The sequence below is a fragment of the Phytophthora cinnamomi genome (genome assembly GCF_018691715.1).
Source record: "Phytophthora cinnamomi strain GKB4 chromosome Unknown Contig33, whole genome shotgun sequence".
Classification (NCBI taxonomy): Eukaryota; Oomycota; class Peronosporomycetes; order Peronosporales; family Peronosporaceae; genus Phytophthora; species Phytophthora cinnamomi.
The window spans coordinates 960,997-983,547 of NW_027150966.1; the positions used below are offsets into that span (position 1 = coordinate 960,997).

At 53.4% G+C, this 22,551-nt stretch overlaps 9 protein-coding genes across 9 annotated transcripts; 3 read left to right on the plus strand and 6 right to left on the minus strand.

Moving 5' to 3' along the window:
* Positions 1–92: 92 nt before the first annotated feature.
* Positions 93–1,100, minus strand: IUM83_04426 (Microtubule-associated protein; the record flags this gene model as incomplete). Its single annotated transcript, XM_067928505.1, has 4 exons — positions 93–209; positions 302–523; positions 591–815; positions 891–1,100. 4 exons carry the CDS (start codon positions 1,098–1,100, stop codon positions 93–95), a joined length of 774 nt encoding a protein of 257 aa, XP_067792703.1.
* A 752-nt stretch (positions 1,101–1,852) lies between these two features.
* IUM83_04427 (CIP2A protein) lies at positions 1,853–3,374 on the minus strand (the record flags this gene model as incomplete). The annotated part of the gene is made up of 3 exons (XM_067928506.1): positions 1,853–1,865; positions 1,978–2,078; positions 2,502–3,374. 3 exons carry the CDS (start codon positions 3,372–3,374, stop codon positions 1,853–1,855), a joined length of 987 nt encoding a protein of 328 aa, XP_067792783.1.
* Positions 3,375–5,359: 1,985 nt separating this feature from the next.
* IUM83_04428 (Glutathione S-transferase omega protein) lies at positions 5,360–6,486 on the plus strand (the record flags this gene model as incomplete). The annotated part of the gene is made up of 2 exons (XM_067928507.1): positions 5,360–6,208; positions 6,286–6,486. 2 exons carry the CDS (start codon positions 5,360–5,362, stop codon positions 6,484–6,486), a joined length of 1,050 nt encoding a protein of 349 aa, XP_067792784.1.
* Positions 6,487–6,734: 248 nt separating this feature from the next.
* On the minus strand, positions 6,735–7,782 carry IUM83_04429 (Regulatory-associated protein of mTOR; the record flags this gene model as incomplete). The annotated part of the gene is made up of 3 exons (XM_067928508.1): positions 6,735–6,924; positions 6,985–7,608; positions 7,685–7,782. The coding sequence occupies 3 exons, from the start codon at positions 7,780–7,782 to the stop codon at positions 6,735–6,737; spliced, it is 912 nt and encodes a 303-aa protein (XP_067792785.1).
* A 2,705-nt stretch (positions 7,783–10,487) lies between these two features.
* On the minus strand, positions 10,488–11,265 carry IUM83_04430 (Regulatory-associated protein of mTOR; the record flags this gene model as incomplete). Its single annotated transcript, XM_067928509.1, has 2 exons — positions 10,488–10,574; positions 10,660–11,265. The coding sequence occupies 2 exons, from the start codon at positions 11,263–11,265 to the stop codon at positions 10,488–10,490; spliced, it is 693 nt and encodes a 230-aa protein (XP_067792742.1).
* Positions 11,266–11,568: 303 nt separating this feature from the next.
* IUM83_04431 (Dynein light chain Tctex-type 1) lies at positions 11,569–12,269 on the plus strand (the record flags this gene model as incomplete). The annotated part of the gene is made up of 5 exons (XM_067928510.1): positions 11,569–11,583; positions 11,676–11,723; positions 11,787–11,919; positions 12,046–12,123; positions 12,196–12,269. 5 exons carry the CDS (start codon positions 11,569–11,571, stop codon positions 12,267–12,269), a joined length of 348 nt encoding a protein of 115 aa, XP_067792873.1.
* A 76-nt stretch (positions 12,270–12,345) lies between these two features.
* IUM83_04432 (Phosphatidylinositol 4-phosphate 5-kinase D3 (PIPK-D3/GPCR-PIPK)) lies at positions 12,346–14,763 on the minus strand (the record flags this gene model as incomplete). Its single annotated transcript, XM_067928511.1, has 1 exon — positions 12,346–14,763. The coding sequence occupies one exon, from the start codon at positions 14,761–14,763 to the stop codon at positions 12,346–12,348; it is 2,418 nt and encodes an 805-aa protein (XP_067792621.1).
* Positions 14,764–15,769: 1,006 nt separating this feature from the next.
* IUM83_04433 (NAD+ synthetase) lies at positions 15,770–17,911 on the plus strand (the record flags this gene model as incomplete). Its single annotated transcript, XM_067928512.1, has 1 exon — positions 15,770–17,911. One exon carries the CDS (start codon positions 15,770–15,772, stop codon positions 17,909–17,911), a length of 2,142 nt encoding a protein of 713 aa, XP_067792872.1.
* A 9-nt stretch (positions 17,912–17,920) lies between these two features.
* Positions 17,921–20,044, minus strand: IUM83_04434 (AGC protein kinase; the record flags this gene model as incomplete). Its single annotated transcript, XM_067928513.1, has 12 exons — positions 17,921–18,262; positions 18,336–18,485; positions 18,560–18,670; positions 18,743–18,905; positions 18,975–19,048; positions 19,116–19,190; positions 19,264–19,317; positions 19,416–19,478; positions 19,551–19,598; positions 19,672–19,756; positions 19,822–19,923; positions 20,001–20,044. The coding sequence occupies 12 exons, from the start codon at positions 20,042–20,044 to the stop codon at positions 17,921–17,923; spliced, it is 1,311 nt and encodes a 436-aa protein (XP_067792745.1).
* Positions 20,045–22,551: the final 2,507 nt, after the last annotated feature.

Genomic DNA, 22,551 nt, shown 5'->3' on the forward strand with positions numbered 1-22,551 from the left:
CCTTCTTAGATTCTCTCAATCGAAAAAATAAATATATTGCGGGGCCCAGCTCATCATGATCAAAACGTTTCTACTGCATTTAATGCCAAAGTTTACTTGTCACGGGCAATGAACGGCCCCCCATCGCTGATGCTGACGTTGTTGTCAACACCAGAGCTCAGCTGATGGATCAAAGCCTGGAGCTTCGCTTGTTTTCCAACCTCATTCATCTGTCCAGCCAGTCAAACAGAAAACAATGGTTTCAGTTAGATGAACGACACATGATAGATAGCAAGGCCGACACACATATACTAGTACTTACCAAGTGGCGAATTTCTTCTTCACATTTGCGGATGTGCTCGTCCTTTGATTCGACCACAAGACGTTGCTCTGCTGCCTGGATTTCAATCATGGCCATGTCGCTTTCGAGCTTGCGATGAGCTTTCCTGAGATCATCGAGATCACGACCGACAGCTCGGCGCTTTTCACGCTCGTCCTCTAATGCATTTCTGCTAACAGTTGCTGCGTCATCAAGTCGCGCCATCTGAATGCAAGTTCCAAGCGATAGTGAGCTCCTGGTAACTATTCGAAGAAAAGTATTGCTTGCCTACCTTTCGCTCCAGCTGATCCGCAAGTTCCTTCTTCTCTTGCAGTCTTGATTGTAGGGAAATATTCAGCGATTCAAGGTTTGCCATTTCATCTCGAATTGTATCCATCTCGCTCTCGATGCTCTTTTTTTCGTCAGTAAGAGCTTTGTGAGCCTTCGAAAGCAGCACCAGCTCCTTGTACGTATTCTCGTTTGACAGCTTTTGCTCGTTCAGTTCATCTTCTAGTCGCTGCAAAAAGCCATCAATTATGTGGGAGGGATGAGCAGCAAGTAGAATTATCAACCAATGTTACACAACACGTACCCTTGTCTCGTCGTGAGCCGCTTCGAGTTCTTCTCGTTGAGCAGTGTACTCTCCTGAAATTGTTGCGATCTCTTCTCGTACCTCCTCCAACTCCTTCTCGCGGAGCTTCATTTCTTCCATCGCAATTGAATGGGTCTGGGCAATTTCCTCGATCCGAATTTCTAGCACTTGTACTTTGCGCTTAAGCTCACTGTTCTCATCCTCCAACATGCCACGCTTCGCGCGGCTATCTTGAAGTAGCGACTCACGCTGTTGAAGAGCACTGATTTTTTTGTTCATGTGCTGTCCCATACTTTCGCATTGCATCGTAACCTCTCGCAGCTTTGCCTCGTATGCATCACGCATTTTTTGCATGGCATCATCTTTTTGCCGGATTTGTTCGGAAAACCTTACTCCAATATCCTTCAGTGCCTGGTCTTGCTGCGCCTTTAGTTGATCGTGTAGATGTAACATTTGCTGCATTTCAGCCTGGAGCTTTTCGACAGTTTTCGCACCAACATCGGCATTTGCCTGAAGCGAAGCAATTGTCGACTGCAAGCCATCGCTTGCGTCCCCAACTCGTTGACTAAAGCCCAAGATTCCTTCAGCTAGTCCAAAAGCATGGAATCGTTTGTTTCCGGAGACGATAAGCGACTGAGTTAGCAACAGCAGCGTTTCTACCACGATGTCTTTGTCATTGCGGTTAAACAAAGCCGCCCCAAGCACAGTGGATACTTCTGGAGTCTGGAAGAATTGGCTTAGCGTGCGCTTGTTTTTATCGGTCATGTTTTCGTCGGACATGAGGCTTGAGAGGAGACTCTGAGCAAGCACAAACACACACAGCAATAAATGTCAGGGGTACTATCGTAGACACAGCTCGTTATGCTGCTGCATCATTACCACGAGGTGAATTGACAATTGCGGATGAAAGCGTGTCAGCTCTTGTGGCTCGACAGAGCTGATTAGAGCAGACTCTACTTGTATCAAAGTTGCACTCTAATCCACAAATACCGACGCGTTAGTAAATAATACGATTCATACCCCCTAAAAACTGTGTACGTGACTCTATCATACCTGGTTTAAGCTGATAGTTTCAACGCACAAGGACCGTGTTGCGGTCAATTCGCTGAGCTTTGCGAGTAGATGGCACACCTCTACGCTGTGGAGATACTCGTCGGAGTTACTGAGTGTCTCGTTGTCTTCCGCACCCTGCACAACTGCTGTAGCATCGGTGATACAGCGGATCATTCCAGCGACCACAGGGCTCAATCTTTCTGCATTCGTCGGCGAGTCAAAAAGACTTCGAAGTGAGCGAATATCGTCTCCGATCACCTTCAAAATCAACTTTGCGTTGGTCGTAGCCGCCAACTTGGATGGGTGTAGCGTGGCTTGTAAAACACGATACAAAACATCTTGATCGGACAAGCTTTTTATGAGCATCTTCCTGAAAAGGTGGCTGAGCTGGACGATGGAGGAAAGGAAATGGGCAGCAACCAGAATCTGCTCTGCATCACCGTTTAGGTTGATCGTCATGAAGCTGTTGTCGATTGTTGGCGCAATCTTCGGGTATTTCTCTAGGAGCTCCAAAATCTCTTGGCTATCGGCGAGATCACACAGCAAATCTATACTCACAAGTTGTAGCAAGGAGCGACGATCTAGAATGGTAGTAGCGTCCGACATGCTCTCTCCAGCACTATCATGCCACGACCCGTCGAGTACCGAGAACACCAAAGCGAATGCCTGATCCACGTTCTTTTCGCTGAAGAGTTTGCTCCCCACGGACTCCGAAAGCACAAGACGCGCGAGAACAGCCATGCTAAACACCAAAAGCTCGGCGTCCTCCGTGCTATTGAGCAAAATCGTCAGCGAGCGGTAAAAGTCCTTGATCTTCTTCATCTCCTTAGCATAGATCCGAACACCAGCGCTGATCTTGATCAACTCAGCCAGCACAAGGAGCTGCAGCTTCAAGCCTGTATCGTTCTCGCAGCCATTGCGTAGCGCAGCCACAGAAACACTCTCCACGAGCCACTGCAGAAGCTTGCACAGTGCGTGCGACGGGTATCCGATGGCGGTTTTCCTCGCAAACAGGTAGCAGAGCTCCAGCAATTGCAGCGAGTCTTCTGGCGTCTGCTGGGTCTGTGTCGGCTGCGAGTACTGCGTCGCCTGCACCTCGTCCGCGTCGTCCTCCTCCTCGCGAGCTTCTTGGGGCTTCGTGGGCGCTACGACCGCCAGCAAATGCTCCGCCAACGTGTCCAGCAACTGCAGGCATAGCGTCGTGTGGTTGGCCGAGAAGAATTCGTTGTGTGCGGAGAGTTTTCGAGCCGATTTGTACAGGTCCGAGGCTGTGGCGGCACCAGGTGACGCCAAATAACTGTCCACCGCGACCACCAGAGCGGATCTGCCCGGCTTCTTGCTGCGCTTTTCCACAGTCGCTCGCCGGTTGTAGGCGCCAGAGATGGAGGAGGCGAAGGAGGTGAACGTCGCGTCGGCGTCCGAGTCTTCCATGGCGAACACCCAGGCGTCGAATTGAGTCCGTTACGAAAATTGATGCTACACTAATGTGTTTGGTCCTGTGGTGTACTATTTTTTGTGACGCAAAGTTGAAGTTATGACACATGTGTATGCTGCGTTTGTTCCTCCAGACGACACGGCAGCTTCCCACACTGGCGTCTCGAACGACGACGACTAAGAAGCCATCGATTTGACAGTTGCCGATTGGCTCGCTCGCAAGTCATTGATCGTGTCTTGTCTGGTGAAGAAGACGCCCTGTACGTTTTTAAAGCTTAAAAGCTTACTATGATACTGTATCATTGATACGGCAGAGCGGCGTTATCAGCACGTTCTCCATCGTGGAGAAGAGTAAAATATTCGCGAGGATACGATCGCAGTGAAATCCTAAACCCAGACGTAAGATTCTCGGACAGCAAGTGAAAAAGCTACCTGTGGGCGAATATTGAATTCTCGACGCAGTAGTAGGGGTTTCCGGGAGTGCTGACTGGATGCTTCTCGATCACCGCGTTCCATGACGTGCACAAGTTGGTGAGCGACAACCTTAGCGAGATGTGTCACGCATCAAAACTGATACCCCCGTCCCTAGTTCTTTTTTATTCGAAGGTTTCGATTTCAAAATATGTCGCGGTAAAGCTGCCATTATTACCGCCAAGCAGTCATTGTATTCAATTTTACGGGTATATTTATGTGCAACACGGTCTGCACGACTACGCAGACAACGGCTGCTGGCGCAGAAACCTTGCCAGCGGTTGTCTTCGGATACTTCTCTCGCGATGCGAAGCTCCATGGTTACGCGAAAGCTATCACGAAAAGGCGCTTGATCATTGACAATTCGATTCAAGATGTTCCTGACGAAATCGTTCAAGCGCGCGTGCGAGACAAATAGATCTCGAGTTGTATCGAACTATGTAGCTCATCGATCAATCCACGCCGAGCTTGTTAACGAAGCATTGCGCGCAACCGCCGGAATACAGCACTACTATGATATGGCTAGTACTTTGCGTTAGCGAATCATCTCCTAGGCAACGAACAGCTTTACGCTGCCGCTTGACTCGAGTTTGCAGAGGTCGTGAACACGCACAGCAGACACGTCAACGCAGTGCTCGCCCCACTTAGCAGTTTTGGGATTGCGGGAGTTCCACCAGAGTGGATTCCTTTGGGTGAAAACGCGTTGTACTAAACTAAACTAAGTATCGATCGGGCGGGTGACTACAACCACCATACAAACTACAAGTTTCTGAGGCTGTGAGCACTGCTCACTGAGCAGCACAGGCCTCATACTGCAACGCGGGCACTACAAGGCGATGCCGGTATTTCAAGAGATGCTCTCCTCGATCGACCCCCTTAAGTGGCACCAGCACTTATCCATCGTAGGAACAACGACGCTTATCGTATATTTGTATGCGATACTGTAGCCTGGAATTACTTCTTCTGCGCAACTCTGCCACGTCCAAAACCTTGGTCACTTGGTGCACGACTCAAACGGTACACCGGACTACGCGCAGCCGAGGAGCGTGGCCTTCCTGTTGCAAATCCAGCGCTCGTTTGTACCGCAAAGTTGAAAAAGATCTCGGGGTGGACCGTAAACAAAGGTCTTCGTACCCTCTTGCAGGTCGAGACCACGGAAGTCGAAGTTGTATGTATTCGCGTTGCGTTTCGAGCAAGCAAGCTCTGCAAGCTGGCCGAGCAGACGCTATAGCGAGCAATACACCCGCGAATGCAAAACAGAGGCTGCCTATGAATCATAGGCTATGATAGGCAAGCCCTGCAGCGCCGGTCACTGCGACACCTTCGATACTAAACAAACGGGTCTCAGCCAATCAGCGCTCGAGTTCAGGTTTCATCGGTTGATATAATCAGGCGCAAATTGCGGCCTGATTACCAAGCTAACCTTCTATCCGATCCACTTCGTTGTCGTCACTTTCGAATTCGCCGACTGAGCAGCAAGCGCCAAGACCCCAAGCACTCCCATCCAGGCCATGACCTCCAAGAACACCTGGGCCGTCTCCGAGAAGGGCACGTTCGTGCGCGACCCGAGCAAGTTCCGCAACTGGATCGAGCCCCGCGCCGACGCCGAGTTCCCCGCCGAGGCCAACCGCTACCACCTGTACATCTCGCTGGCCTGCCCGTGGGCGCACCGCTGCCTCATCACGCTCAACCTGAAGGGGCTGCAGGACATCATCGGCCTCTCGGTGGTGCACCCGGTCTTCCAGCGCACGCGGCCCAACGACCCCGAGGACAAGCACATGAGCTGGGCCTTCGCGGACCCGAAGAAGACCCCGTGGCTGCCCGGGCCGTCGGGCCTCGGCCAGTACTCGTCGGAGGGCGCGATCCCCGACACGGTGAACAACGCGGAGTACGTGCGCGACCTGTACGAGATGTGCTCCGAGGGCAACACGCGCTACACGGTGCCCGTGCTGTGGGACAAGGTCAAGAAGACCATCGTGTCCAACGAGTCCTCCGACATCATCCGCATGTTTAACTCGTCGTTCGACGCTCTTGTGCCGTCCAAGGTGGACCTGTACCCGGCGGAGTACCGCGAGGACATCAACGCTATTAACGAGTGGGTTTACAACGACATCAACAATGGCGTGTACAAGTGCGGCTTCTCGTCGACGCAGGTTGCGTACGACGAGGCCGTGACCAAGCTGTTCGAGAGCCTTGACCGCGTGGAGGACATCCTGTCCAAGCAGCGGTTCCTCATGGGTGACGTGTTCACCGAAGCGGATGTACGCCTGTTCACGACGCTCATCCGCTTTGACGAGGTCTACCACGTACACTTCAAGACCAACAAGAAGATGATCAAGGATTACCCGAACCTGCTCAACGTACGTGGCCACCAAAACTGCAGTGGTTATGATCCTTACTGACCAAAGAACATTTTGATGCTGTTATGTATTTACAGTACACGCGTGAGATCTACCAGTTCCCACCGGTTGCCAAGTCGGTCAACATGCAACATATCAAACTCCACTACTATGGGTCCCACACCCACCTCAACGCGTTCGGCATTGTCCCGGCTGGGCCGAACACTGACTACAACGTCAAGCACGATCGTGAACGCTTTGCAGCGATGCTTCCCGAGTTCCCGGTGAACAGCAACTAAGCTGGCAGCAGGAAGGAAGTAGTTGGTTTTAGCCGCGCAATTCATATGCATCGATTCTCACTACGTAATAGCCACAAACACGAACAATGAGGTTGAACATGTACTGCGAATAAGTTGATCTCCATTCGAATGTAAACTCCGTTTGTATTTCTTCAATAGAAAATACATGTAGCAGGTGATGTTGATGGTACAGGCAGAACGATATTGCAGCTTGAGTTGCGACGTCTTTAATGATCAAGAACATTTGACTATTTGTCGCTCGAGTAGACAGCAACCACCGAATCAGTAGCGCCTGCTGCCAGGAAAAGGCGGTGCGGATGGAATGCCAAACACGATACAGGACCAATGCGTTCGCCCAGAAAGCCTTCGTGGTAACGGATGAGGGCCAACTGCTCACCGTCGCTCCGGAACACCTTGATGAATTGATTGTGCGAGCCACTACAAATAAAAAAATGATAAGTATCGACACACATTTTCCGACGCAGTGTCGTAACGCACCTGGCGAAGATTGGAGCATAGTCGTGAACGGCAAGAGCGGTCATAGGTGATCGATGCGCTTCCAAAGACTTCACGCTGCTCTTGGGATACCGCAAGTCCCAGAACTTGAGCTCCCCAGTCACTGACCCCGTAAGCAATTCATTTCGGCCTGCATAAATGTGAGTTTGCACTACCCAAGAGGTGTGTTCCCGCATGATCGTCTTGACCGAATAGTCTGGTCTACTTCGCGAGTCAAAAATCCGCAATGTTCCATCTCCGAAGCCGGCGACAACCATTCCCGGAATGCTTTCATCACTCGCCATACTAGTGATGCACGAATCGGTTTGAGTTGGGAGGGCAACGGTACACTTTTCTTGGCGCAAATCCCACCCTCGAAGTATGCTCGAGTTGCCGCCAGCATACATAGCACCAGTCTGTTGTTGCCAGTTCATCACTAGGCCGGAGCCACGCGTTCCTGGTACAAGGTCAGGGACCGCAACGAAGGCGGACAGGAGCTTCGGACAGCCAATAGATGGGTGTGGGCAGTGTAAGCCGTGATAGATTTTAATCACGCCGTCATCCGATCCGCAAGTCAGCAGACTTTCTTCTGTTTCGTTAATCCAGCTAAGTGATGTCAACCGAGACCTGAGGGCATATAAAAGCATGACAAAGCGCATTAGCTATTCCACCAGTCGAGTAAACGCTTTTACAAGCAACTTACCCTGGCGGGTTCTTGTTTCCAAAGCTGAGCACTTTCGTCTCGGTTTCCTCGAAGTTGTAAAGTGAGATCTGGTCCTTTTCATCGGCGACGAGGAGCATTGTTTCGTATGGGTGAAACAGTAGCAATGACGTCATTTCGGCATCGTTATTGAGCACAGCGCGTTGACGAAGGTTCAAAGTGAAGTCTTTCACTTCTTCCTGGTCGCCTAAAGTCGTTGCGCGACGAGCAGACTCATAGTCCATTTGCGAATAAAGAGGAGGGTTATGCGGGCTAGCATCGCGCAAACCTAGAGCAGTCCTCTGCATCGCTGGAGACTTCGCGGAACTTCGCGGAGAAGCAAACCCAGGGGCCAGCTTCAGTGCTGCACCCCTGATTCGATTGTAACGTCGGGAACGCTCCCATCTTTCCGCGCCCTTTTCACTTAGAGGATCCTCGTCTTCGTGCAGGGGCTCCAAAATCGGATCGCTGAATTGAGCCTTGTGCCGTTCATAGCATGTGGATACAAGTGAAGACGGAAACTCTTCATGGCGGCCGTACTTCTCCATAGCAGGGGGTACATGTACAGGATAGCCCATAGTTCCGTCCACTGGAACTCCAGAACTCGCCATTCTGTATCCCCCAGCAAGACCTGAAGCATCGGATCCAGCATAGTGGCCTTGTACCATCGCTCCCGTGTTCGCTGGAGCAACGTGCGCCATCACATGATTATCTCCAACTGCAGGAGCTAAGATACCAGATCCTCGCTGAAACTTGTCCTGGTACTGCTGAAAGTTTCCCACTGACACAGCGGACCGCAATCCTTTTCCAGTTGTCGCCGGCATTTGCATATGGGTTTCAGGATGTCGGCCCATGTTACCTCTTTCCGAATTCGTCGACGGATGAGCATTGACGTTTTCCGCGGAACCACCAAATCGTAGCTCTCCCTGCTGAGCTTGGATGTGGCCCAATCCTGGCACCGACCCTTCTCGGCGAAGCTGCGCCACCAGGCCAGCACTTCTTTCATGGTGCATGGCAGAAAACTGTTCGGGGTTTACACTACGCGGAGGAGAAGCCAATACACTGCCTGTTTGACTGTTCTCGCGCAACTGATCTTGCTCAGATTCTAAGATGCTGGAGTTCACAAAACTCACAATTGCTTTGACGGCGTCAACAACATGGGGGAATGGGTCCCTTGATTGCATCTCCTTCAAAGCATGCCAAATCTCAGCGTAAAATTTGGCATCATCTCCAATCTCATCGAGCAGCTGTTCATCGATAAACACATCAGCGCCACTTTGAAAAGTTGTATCGTTACCACTTTCCAACGAATTTGGTGCTCCACCGCCCTTTTGGAAATCCAAGTCACTTGCAGGAGAGTTCCGATCTGTAGGAGAGGTAGTTGGGACACTCGCAGGCTGGTTTTTGAAGTGCTTTGCTACGGATTCGAAGCGTGGTTGGTGATAGTTATGCAAAATCACATTTGCCAAGCTGAGCACACTTTCCCGACGCACTAGTGGAGAACCATCCCGGCAGCCCCGTAGTAGTTCCATAGCTACGATAATATCGTCGTGTGCACGTTGACGAAGGAAATCCTCCAAACGGTTTAGATCGACCTGCTTTCCGCTAACGTTAGGGTCACACTGGAAACCAACCAACGTACCAAGCGCGTAGGCCGCGGCAGCACGAACTTCTGGCCGTTCATCACGAAGCTTCGCACCTAGCATTCGCGGCACCTGGTCATCGATTGCTACTCGCTTCGCGTCGTCGAAGTTCTCCCACAGCTTTGCCATGCACAGACAAACCCATATGCGCACTTCTTCGTCCGGGTCTTGAAGGAGATTAACGCAAATCTTGTGCAAATACTGCGGTAAACAACTCTTCTGGCCAGGTAAATAGTTGTTGCAGATCACTGAGATAATAAAGGCTGCCATGACTTTCTGCTCCGGTGGCATTAGGCTGCCCGCAGCACTGTATGCGCTTTGACTCCCGCCCCCGTTGTGGAGACCAGCAGCGAGGTGAGACATAAAGTACGAATGGCCATCATCTTTTACAAGATCCGTCTGGCAGCTTGAATCTAAAGCCAAGATTTTTGCCCAAATAAATACGAGAACCTGACGAAGCTCGCTAGCGGGGGATTGTAGAAGTTTCAGTACGTACGGGAATATTCCAACAGAAAGTGCGAGGTTGACTGCCCATGGTCCCAAGTCGAGAAACTTTTTCAACAATACGAGAGCCCGAAGGCGGTGAACCTGACTTAAAAGCACCTGGAGAACCATTGGTAATTGCTGCGGCGGCGCTTTTTCCGAAGAACCAAACTGTAACCACACCTCGAAAGCTGTAAGCTGCTCGGCAAAAAACCGTGACGGCTGAAAGCTCATATCTACGTTCGGGTACGGGTTCGATAATTTGTAAAGTTGGTTCAAGCATACCTCAGCAGCCAAGTCCCACGAGCGCCACAGAGAATGGTGATTTGTCGGTGGTAGGGCTGGAAGTGAGCACGGAGAGCAGCCTTCAGACTTCATAATCCGCTCGGCCAGCAGGAAATTTCGAAATAGTGATGCCACAAGTAGATCCTGTCGGAATAATTTCTGGAATAACTCTCGCGGCAGCATATTCCACGCGATCGTATCAGTAATAGCAGTGAATATCCAATTCAGCTCTCCCAATGGAGTCTTTCTATCTGTCAGCTTTCCGGGGATTCGCTCAATAAAACTGGCATCGAGATGCGCCATCGACAGTTCGTTCTGTGAGATGAACCAGCGTAAGGCAACGGTAATTGGGGTCGTCAAACAGGATGTAAATACGTCTGCACAAAGCTCCGGGTTCATAGGTAGTAATTCGTCAGCAGCACAAGCAGCAAGCACAATTGCTTCATTGGCAGACGGGCTTGCATTTCGTCCATGGGCTTGCGCTGGAGTCGTCGGGGGCGACGAAAAATGACTGAGCAGCACTCCTGCCGCTGAGCAATCAAACACGTAGATGGATGGCGTCCCCACCCACGACTGTAGATCGTACACCAGCAGCGGGATATACTGCGTGTAGCTCTTGTTGAACACCCACACTTCCCCATTTTGAGTTGGTCGGGGTACACCATGTCCGTTGTAGTGGAAGAGCACGCGATCGTGCTTGGCTAGTCTCCTTCTGTTCACACATAGCTCTCTGATCTTCTCCACCGTCGGGTCTAGACTCTGCTTGTACCGTGCACGAGGCTGCCAACGCTCGTACTGGGACTGCAGCGTGTTGCCGATCGTCTCGATGGCTTTCTTCGCCGGCATGGAGAACGGGTCCACCCAGCATTCTTTGCGTGCACAGGGTGTAGACTTCTCCACGTCTGGCGGGTCCGTGCCAATGTTGAGACACAGCACCAGGGCCACGTCCATCGTCTTCATGCGCTCACGCATGCGCCAGGGCACAATCTCCACGGACTGGGGCAGTTCGTCCCCCTTGTCCGTGGGCTTGCGCTTCTCCGCATCTTGGGCGAAGCGCAACCCGCCCGCTCGCTCGCTTGGTCGACTCCCGTGTACGTTGAGCGCATCGTAACCGTTGGCGGCGGTCGTAACCCGCGGCGTCGCGAACGCGGGCGACTGCGACGTCACTGTCATGCTTTAAACTGCTCTCCTGGCGGCCCCAGAGCAGCCACAAGCGCTCGGCCGGTGTCACTCGATGCGCAGCAACTAGACGAAGAAGGTGGCGCCACTCGTTCTCGCCGTGGGGCGCTGGGACGGACGCTGTAGACTCGAACGCGACGCGGCTGCAGGGCGCGAGCTTGCCGCCTTCTCTGTGGCCAAAGTGAGCGGCTCAGGTTATGAGATCGGACTTTAGTGGGAACATACTGACTTTTGTATGTCCGACAGCCCAGCGAGTGCATGAATAGCGATCGGCCCCGCAAGCGTCGGAAGATCAGCATGGAGAACGCTGCGGTGCGTGTCCCGCACGGCGAGCTGCCGGCGGCTAGAGGGGGTATATTGCTGTGTAGTCAACTGACTGTCGTGTGCCGCGGGAATCGGTGCAGTACGAGTTCCACCAGATCCAGGACGAGGTCAAGAAGATCGCCCAAGAGGTCCGATCCCTGTCGAGGCGAGAGCTCGGAGAAGCTGGAGCTAACTGGAGACGTTGTGCGCAGATTCCCGAGAAGATTCTGGCGGGGAACAGCTACCACGCGGCGGACGTGCACCAGTGGACGACGGAGATCTCGTCGCAGTGTCTGAAGGAGCTCAAGGGCGTGGCTAACGGCTCGGCGGGATTCAAATACATCGGTGCGTTTGATGCCAGGAAGGCGAAGACAAGGCGGTGGCTGCTGTTGCAATGACGTTAAATAGTTACGGGCAAAACTCAGTACAAACACAAGCTAACGAATGCCCGTGCGGGGGGCGTTGTCACAGTGAACTGCACGATCCTGCAGAAGCGGAACGCCGGCTTCCACACCAACTCGTCGTGCTTCTGGGACGCGGAGCGTGACGGTGAGTTCCGACTTGTGGAGAAGAGTGGTCAAGTGACTGACACACGGATCTTCGTCCCTTCTGAATTTGCAGGCAGTGTGTCGATTCGATGGGAGAACGCGACCATGACCTGCGTGTTGACGGTCTACTGCGTCAGTCTCCAGTAGTCGAGGTCAATCGACAACAGTGGCATATTCTGCTCCGTGTGTGGGTGTGGAGAGGAGGTTGGTGAACGAGAAGGGCCTATATCTCCATGGAGATGTTTGACGTATCCATTGACAGGTTTGCGATGTCCATAGAGAAATTCACGTCCATGGACATGCTTGTAAAGTCCACCATAATCGACTCCCCTTGCTGTTTCTCTGGAATGCGTCTCTTAGAGCCCAGGCGGCGACCGAAGATAACAGTGTCAATCACGTTTCGGCGGAATCGATCCGCATACGGGATGGGCTTCATGACCGAAATGCCCTTAGCGTCGCGGCATTGCAATCGAACACGCACCCAGCGCTCCAGGCTCTTCTTGAAAGACCAAGGCGTCAAAATGTCAATGATTCCCATATTCACGACACACGCATCGGCAGCAAAAGGAGCCACGTTGCCTCTAGGGCGGCTGAGACCTTGCAAGGTTGCCCCGTTCGGGCTCAGCGACTCCAAGTAGCCTGCCTCGTCACTGCTATTGCCACCGACAAACAATTTTCCTTTCACAGTAGGCCCTCCGCTGCGCGAAAGCACTGCACCACCGCCACTTGAAGTTGAAAAGGACTTGTGCCGACTCAATCCAATTACCAGGCTGTAATCCATCGAGTTCATGCGCTGTAAAAATTCCGTATCGGCGTACAGCTGACTGCCGAGTTGCTCGGCTACGTCAGTAGGAAGTCCCAGCCGACGACAGGACCAGTTCAGATCTTTTCCCACAACGAATTCCGCATGACCAAAACCAGCATTGGGGTTCAGAGAGCATGACTCCTCGGACATACCAACCACGAAATCATGACCACAAAACTTGCAAACTCGTTGAGTACCGCTCGGCGAGTCACCACGGTGGCGACCAACCCACGCGCCCTTGAGATCGTACAACTCGTCGATGTTCACACTTGGGTTGTTCAAAATATTCGTCAGCACAATGAACAGAACCGAGTGGTGCTCCATGACCAACTCGTGGCACCCCACGTAACGACAGAGATAGCTGTTCGGGTTGCGACGGAGGTGCGCCATGTACTGAGGTAAAATATACAGGAGATACTTCTGCTCACCTGGGGTGCACGTCTTTAGGATATAGGTCTGGTCACCAGTGTAGTAGAGGAAAGAACCGCTCTTGCCCTCGCTGAAACGTTCTCGAGTGCTCCCCTTGAAAGATTGAATGTAGCTTTCACGGGAGATACCAGACATGCGCCGGATTTCATGGAAGACCTCCGGCTCGAAGTCTCGGAAAATTGCTTTCTGGCCGGATGTGGCACCGTCAAGCTCGAAAGACAGCACACTCGGAGCCTGCGATACAACACCAAGGCGTAGCTGCCACGGGAAAATGCCCGACCGCTGCGTAAAGGAGAAGATGGACTCCACGTTCGGGTTGACGCTCTCGTTCTCTGGGATGCCCTTCGCGTTGCTAGCACCCAACTGAATACCCTTGGTGGCAAAGTACAGAATCTCGCGACGCAGAACCCACGACGCATCGTACACCTTAAAGTAGTCATCCCAGTTCCGCTGTCGCCACAGCTTGAACGTTTTCAGTATGCCCATCGATTTAGTCCACAGTACAGCGCTCCCAGTACCTAAGAAGGCGATCGCCACCCGTCCCAAAAATCGCAGCGCCTTCTCCGCCGCTGAATTGGCAGCCACTACGTTTCGATGGCGCACGATGTACGGGATCGTCACGACCATCCACAGCGAGAAGCTCCAAAACAAAAAGCTGCGCATCGAGTCCAAGTTCGTGCGGGTTTTGGCACTCCCGCCCATAGTGAGCCGGACTCGCTTGGTGGCTAGGATATAGCAGCCAATACTCACGCAGTACCCAGCGCAGATAGGGATGAAGAAGATCTCCAGTAGGATAAACTCGCCGTCGTCACTGTCGCCGTCGTACTTGGCTGAGTACCAGCAGTAGCCGTAGGAGCTGACTCGTCCTGTGCCTAGCTGCCAGGCCACGATGGCCACCGCGATGCTGATCGCCCAGACGGTCACGTGGTAGATAGGGTTCAGCCACCGCGACGACCGGAACGGGTACTTGGTCGTGAAGTAGAAGTTGAAAGCGAGCGCGAAGAAGTACAGCTCGTGCGAGAGCAGCGCCAGCTGCACCACGGGCGCCGTGGTGCAGCAGTTGCCGTAGGTTGCGGACGTCTGGGCCAGCACGGTGCCGTGGAAGAGCATGCCCATGAGCGCCACCCACACGAGCAGCGACGAGTGCTGCTTGCGCACGGGCGGGAAGAGCAGGTACGTGGTGAGGATGAAGGCGAAGCCCAGCAAGGACAGCGCGTTCACGACCGTGGAGATGGCCACAGCGCCCGGGAACTCGTTCTCGAGCTGCACGTAGCCGTCATCGGAGCTGGCGCTGGCGCCGGCCAGTTGCGCCAGCCGCCGGCCTAACAAGTTCGCGCTGTCGGTCGCGCTCGTCACGCTCGAGGACGCCGCCGCGCTCTGCGTCGCGTCGGGGATGCACACCACCATTGGCCGGTCCGTTCGCGCCGCCGCCGCGTGCGTCGTCTACGGTAGCAGCAAGTCGCTCGCTCGGCGGAGCTGCTCGCTCGGGACGCTGTCGTGCGGCCGGAGCAACGTCGTGTGGCTCGGTGGGGGGGCTGGCTTGGCGAAAGTGTCAATGTTGGTCCGGTCTCTGTTGAGAGACGGTCGCAGGGATTTGCGGCGTAGAAGGGGCGTCCAGACCCGTTTCGACCAGTGATACGCCGCCAAAAGCTCGCTCGGCCCTCGGATTGGCGCGAAATGCGCATTACTAGCAGAAGAAGGCCTAGCCCCCAGGCGATATCTCGGCGAGCGCCTTCACTCGGTCTCTGTATGGAGACCGCTTCGAATTTTGGTCGGTGCCAACAAGCACAGCGCTTGGCGCCAAGCAAGCCGGCGTGTTCGCTCCGCCCTCCCCGTGGTGACGGCCACGCAGGGGCCGCCCGGCTGAGAGATTGCGGCAGGCTGTGTGGCGCTGCCTCCAGCTGGCCGGGCGCTGCGCACTCGACCCGCGGAGCCGCATCTCGCTATCTGAACAGCGCCGAAGCGGCCGGCGACGCGGTGAAGGAGAACTTCAGCACCGCGTCGACGAAGAGGGCCGCAAAGCAGACGAGTGCGGCGGCGTGAGTCAGAGAGGGAGCGCTGCAATGCTGCCGGCCTGTTTTGGTAGAAGTGCCATTAGAAGGGCAGGGCGCTGTCCCCTCTAGGAGTCTTGAAGGGGACAGCCCCTGCGTCCTCCGCCACCTCCGTGTGCACGCACTTCCATCGCCCCGCAAAGCTCGCCAGAACCGACCGCGCCGCAACTGCGGGGCAATAGAGCGTTTGCAATGCTGCCATCGGAGACTGCAGCGATCGGTCTAATCGACAAGCGGACAACTGGGCCTTCTTCAACGTCGCTTCGACCAGCAGAACGTCGTGTGGCGCACACCACAAAACCGGCAAATCGCCTGCGGCACAGCAGAAACGTGCAGCGATCTCCCCCACGACCGCAGCAGGCATGAGCGCGCTGGTGACCGTGGCCACGTGCAACCTGAACCAGTGGGCGCTGGACTTCGATGGCAACCTGGAGCGCATCCTCGAGTCCATCCGCGTGGCCAAGGCGCGCGGCGCTCGCTACCGCGTGGGCCCGGAGCTGGAGGTGTGCGGCTACGGCTGCGAGGACCACTTCCTGGAGCAGGACACGTTCTACCACTGCTGGCAGTCGCTCGAGACGATCCTGCGCTCGGACGTGACCAACGACATCCTGTGCGACATCGGAATGCCCGTGATGCACAACGGCGTGCGCTACAACTGCCGCGTCTTCTGCCTCAACCAGCGCATCGTGTTCATCCGCCCCAAGCTCTTCCTGGCCGACGACGGCAACTACCGCGAGAAGCGCTGGTTCACCACCTGGAAGCCCAACTTCGACACGGGCAAGCCCCGTGGCCTCGACAAGTTTGTGCTGCCCGCCAGTCTGCAGAAGCTCACGGGCGCGGTGCACGTGCCCTTCGGCTCCGGCGCCGTGTCCACGCTCGACACGTCGTGCGCCTCCGAGACGTGTGAAGAGCTCTTCACGCCCGACAGCCCTCACATCAACCTCAGTCTGGCGGGTGTGGAGATCATCGGCAACGGCTCGGGCTCCCACCACCAGTTGCGCAAGCTGGACCAGCGCATGGACCTGATCCGCGGAGCGACGACCAAGAGCGGCGGCGTGTATCTGTACGCCAACCAGCAGGGTTGCGATGGCGGTCGGCTGTATTTCGATGGCTGCGCTGTCATTGTGGTGAACGGCCAGGTGGTTGCACAGGGATCGCAGTTCTCGGTCAAGGATGTCGAGGTGGTTACGGCTACTGTCGACTTGGACGACGTGCGCTCGTACCGCGGCTCCGTCAGCAGTCGCAGCGAGCAGGCTAGCTCCCTGGACACCGTGATCCCCAAGATCGATGTCGACTTCAGCTTGTGCCACGACGAGGCGTCGTTTGTGCACCCCACGTCTGCTATTGAGGTGCGCTACCATGTTCCGGAGGAGGAAATTGCTCTGGGACCTGCCTGTTGGATGTGGGATTACCTCCGTCGCAGTGGAGGCAGCGGCTTCTTCTTGCCTCTTTCTGGAGGTGCGGACTCGTCGTCTGTGGCATGCATTGTCGGTGTCATGTGTCATCTCGTGGTTGAAGCCGCCAACAAGGGCGACGAGCAGGTTATCAAGGACGTTCAGCGTATTATGGGCACGACAGGCCAGGAGTACACGCCTTTGAAGCCTGCGGATCTGGCCTCACACGTCCTTCACACCACCTACATGGGCACGAAGAACAGCTCGGCTGCCACTAAGAAGCGCGCTGCGACGCTCGCAAGCGAGATTGGATGCTACCACCTCAACATGGGCATGGACATGATGGTGGATGCCGTTGTCAAGACCTTCGAACTGTTGACTGGTAAGACGCCTCAGTACCTGTCGCGTGGAGGCACCTTGCAGGAGGACCTGGCGCTCCAGAACATCCAGGCACGCCTTCGCATGGTGATGGCTTACCTTCTTGCCCAGCTGTTGCCGTGGGTGCGCTCCAAGACTGGTTTCCTACTCGTTCTCAGTTCTGGCAATGTTGACGAAGCCCTTCGCGGATACATGACCAAGTACGACTGCAGCAGTGGTGACTTGAATCCTATTGGTGCGGTCTCGAAGGGCGATCTGAAGAAGCTGCTTCGTTGGGCAGCTGTCAAATACAACTATCCAGCCTTGCAGACTGTTGAGGAGGCTCCTCCGACCGCAGAGCTGCGTCCCACCGATGAGGATGCTGGCGAGGATGCTGACCATTCTCAGCTGGATGAGGAGGACATGGGCATGACGTACGATGAGCTGGGATTTTTCGGTCGTCTGCGCAAGATCGATCGATGTGGTCCTTACTGGATGTTCCGCAAGCTAACGAACCTGTGGAGTCACCTGGCACCTACCGTTGTGGCAACGAAGGTCAAGCGATTCTTCTTCTATTACTCGGTTAACCGGCACAAGATGACCACTCTGACCCCGTCCTACCATGCTGAGAATTACTCGCCGGATGACAACCGGTTCGACCTGCGTCCGTTCCTCTACAACTCGCGCTGGACTCGCCAGTTCAAGTCCATCGATACGCTCGCAACGAAGCTTGAGGAGAAGAAGGAGCAGTAGTCCCGTCGTTCAGGTCAAAATTGCCGACTGCTTACTGGCTGCTGTCGCGATAGCGTTATTGATATCATTGATATCGTCGCCATCGATGACTAGACTTGCAATAGTTGGTAGTAGCGTGGTGTTGATCGGAGACTGGGGGTTTGAGATGACCTCCTTAAGGCTATCTTGACGGCAAAATGAAAATCCTCGAAAAAGGTTGTTGTGCTCCTCAATCACAGCATCGCACATTAGGTCAGAAGCCGGCATTGACGTGAACTTGGTGTCAAAATTGCTAGTGTCCACATCGTCAGCAACACTGGGTACTTTAGGCGGAGGAACGCGAAGAGTTTCCATCTTCTCCCAGTCCACCCTCTTCAAAAGTACAACGAATTGTAACAATTTGTTAGCCATCTTCATCACCGTAGATGCTATACAACAAAAATACCTTGAAAAACGGGTGGCGTTTTATCGCCTGCACTCCTTTCACCACAAACATCGACGACTTGCCGCCACCGAGTCTTTTGCTCACATTGCGCTCCAGAAGCGACTTGATCAATGAATGAGCTTCACCTGAAAGCCACCGCGGTAGTTGCACCTGGGTAGCCAGCCACCAGAGTGTCGTTAGCTGAATATTAGCTCATCCTACATGGCTGGCAATCACTGTGATACCTTGGCGGAAAGGATTTTCTTGTGCAAGTCTGCTGCATTTTTCGATCTAAACGGCGGGTTCCCGGTCAGCATCTCATATGCAAGAGCGCCGAGAGACCACCAGTCTACAGCCTAAAGCAAAAGCAGACGTGAAACCATATCAGCACCAATAATTTCGCAGTCTTCCAATGTAAAACTGTTTACCGAATCATATCCTTTGCCAAGTAGCATCTCCGGGGCCATGTACTCTTTCGTACCGCATACTGTCAGGAGCTCCTGCCCGTCCACGTATTCCTTTGCCAAACCAAAGTCTGTCAGCTTGATGTGACCTTCGGCTGAGATCAGGACGTTTTCAGGTTTCAAATCGCTAGAATATTTTGCAGACATCATCTATCAGCGCTAGTTGTATCGGTCCAAGTACAAACACAAAATATACCGGTGTATAATGCCGTGAGCGTGGAGGTGCTCCAGCGCTAGGATCATCTCCGCCAGATAGAAACGTACGACATCCTACAGCCACAATAAAGTACCAAATTGTTAGTATCAACCCCATAAACAACACAATATTGTTGCGCACCTCGGTGAACGTGCCTTCCTCTTTCAAATACGAAAACAGCTCCCCTCCAGATTGGTACTCCATCACAAGATAAACCTACGCAGAGCAGCACCAGGCCTCAGAATACCCAATAGACCCAGCAAAAAAAAATACCCAGTGGCAATCTGACCTTGGATTTGGTTTGGAAAGCATAGTTCAGCCCGATCACAAAAGGGTGGCGGATCTAACAACCATCACAAACGGTGGAACAAGTTAATAAGTAACGTGGCGAGTAGCTCAAAGAATACTCTCTCTTCCTCTCAATCCCACCTTGGTCATGACGTCACGCTCAGTTTTCATATAGTGCACGCTGTCCATATCAATAACGAACTGCTTGCTGATGATCTACCGTACACCCCAAAGCACGAGTTCGGTAAAATAAAAAGAAGCTCGAGGTGGAGATCATTTCAACAATACCTTCATCGCGTGGACTTTTCCCGTTGTAGAGTGGCGCACGAGAAGCACCTGCACACGCCAAACGAACGACGCGACATCGATCAAACTTCTCCTACATTATTGGTACTTGGTCACTACTTACCTTTCCGAAAGCCCCCTGTCCGATGACACTCAGGAGCTGGAAATCCGCCAGCGACGCCGTCTTCTTGTCGCCTGGAGTTCGGATCCTGCGTAGACTCCCCATCAGTATTCTGCAATTTTCCTGCAACGGCATAGCACTGCTGCCACGTACGGCAGCGCTTCGGGCTCGCCACCGAGGTCCACAGGTTCCTTCCCAGTGCGAAAGCATTCCTTGCACACTGGACGCGGCAGATGGCGCTGTCCGCCGTGGAACCTGCTCAAGTCGGGCAGACAAAACGGGGAAAATCAGAACTGCGGTGGTTGTACTACAGCGAGGCGTACAGCACGTACTTGTTAAAGCCCTTGGTGACGCAGCAAGCGGCGCAGAGCGGCATCGTCGCCAGGTTCAAGTCGGCAACAGCGCTCTTTGATACATGGACGTGCAGGTCGTCTACATCCCGTTTTAGCCAATACGAGAGGTATTTCTCCCCCATTGGTCAAAATTCGTCTCCGCTATTTTTGCGCTTCTATAGTCGATGGCTATCTATATGACTGCTACGACCTGGGGACGATGCGAAACGCCCGACGCGACGCTAAAACGGAAACCTCCGCGGGGCCGGCAGCGCCGCGACGACGACGGCAGGGACAACGCACTCCTTTTGGCGCTGGCTGTCGATACCTGGACCAGTGGGTCACCAGATGCACCGTCGCTAAAGCTCTGGTTTGTCTTTCGTCTTCTCCGGTGATTCTGGAGCGCTGTCGAAGAAGAATCGCTTTGAAAAAGTATTTAGCATTTTGACTCGGCCATCGGTTGCACGTTGGCGAATAGCTTTGTTCGTACTATGCCTGACCTCACGTCGGTCCAACCGCTCCCGTCGTCACCAGCGAAGTCCCGTCGGAGCAACAACCAAACCACTGCAACATCCAGTATTAGTAAGGTCGCGCCGTCATCGCCCTATGGCATCACACTCGAGGAGATTCGGAAGCTCAACCAGGACCAAATGACAGAGGCGAACCTCGTGGAGCTCGCACGGATAGGAGGCGTAACAACACTGGCGACCCTTTTGTGCGTGAATTTGGAACATGGTTTGCCTCGCAGCGAGATCAACACAAACTTCATGGTGCGGCGCGAGCTGTTTGGCCGGAATGTCTTTGTCGACGCACCTATGAAGGGACTATTTCGGCTTTTCGTCGAAAGCTTACAAGACACTACTCTGATCATCTTGATCATTGCTGCTATTGCATCCATGGTTACAGGCTACATGGAACACCCAGCGACAGGTTGGAGTGAGGGAGTTGCAATTTTATTTGGCGTAACGTTGGTGGCTGTCGTAACTTCGATCAACAACTACACTAAAGAAAAGCAGTTCCGTGCTCTGAGTGCCAAGCATGATGATGTGCTGGTAAAAGTACTGCGAGACGGCAAACCCGACCAGGTTTCAGTCGGAGAAATCTCGGTAGGCGACGTGATAATTCTTGAAACAGGTGACAAAATACCTGCCGATGCTGTACTCATTCACGGCAGTGATCTCAAATGCAACGAATCCAGTCTTACGGGTGAGCCCGACGATGTCAGTAAGGTCCCAAAGAACGACCCTTTCTTGCTATCTAGCTGTCTCGTAGCTAGTGGCCGTGCCGAGTGCCTCGTAATTGCTGTTGGAGCTGAGAGTCGCTGGGGCAAAATCAAATCCAAGCTCGTTCGGGAACAGAAAGCTACACCGTTGATGGAAAAGCTAGAGGATATGGCTAAGCAGATTGGCTACGTTGGGATGTCGTTCGCTATCGCGACAATCATAGCGATGATCATCATTTACTCCATGTCGGACGACAAGAAGCTGGAATATTCTTGGCCCACCTATATTTTGCACACATTTTTGATTGGTGTCACGATCATCGTGGTTGCAATTCCGGAAGGGTTACCGCTTGCGGTAACGATATCACTTTCTTACTCAACGAAGAAAATGCTGCGAGATAACAATCTCATTCGTGTGTTAGCGGCCTGTGAGACTATGGGTAACGTTACAAGTATTTGCTCCGATAAGACCGGAACACTCACAGAAAACAAAATGACCGTTGTTCAAGGATGGGTCCTGGGCAAGTTTTATAAGGATGAGTTCACTGACTCAAACCGAACGCAATTTCGCGTGGATGCGAAAGCGCTTGAAGAACTCGCAGCCAACATAGCAGTAAATACGAGTGCATTTCTTAAGGATGTGAATGGTGCAGCTGAAGTACAAGGAAACAAGACAGAAGGCGCTGTGCTTTTGTGGATGACTAAACTCAATTTTCCTATAATGGACATCCGCCGAGAAAAATTCCAACTTGCGCGTGGCGACAGGCTGTTTCCCTTTTCATCAGAAAAGAAATCTATGGCCGCGATTGTTAAGCGTAGTGATGGAAGCTGTCGCCTTTACTCAAAGGGGGCTGCGGAGGTCATTTTGACACGAGCGACAAAATTTATCGACATCGACGGTAACGTCCAGGATTTGACCTCGAAAAATCGCGACGAGTTGAATCGTATCATCAGGCAAATGGCCGAGTCTGCGCTACGCACGATTTGCGTTGGGCATCGGGATTTTGCGAGTGGCGAACTCCCAAATGACTTGCAGTCGCTTGCTGACGCGCCGGATCAGGATTTAGTCGTAAACGCAATTTTTGGTATTCAAGATCCGCTTCGCCCGGACGTGACTGATGCTATCAGGGATTGCAAGCGCGCCGGGATTATGGTACGCATGGTCACAGGTGACAATATTCACACAGCCTCAGCGATTGCAAAACAATGTGGAATTATGACCGAAGATGGCGTCGCGCTTGAAGGCCCTGTGTTTCGGACAATGAGTATGGAAGAGGTGAGCAAGGTTATTCCCCGGCTACAAGTGCTGGCCCGATCATCCCCAGATGA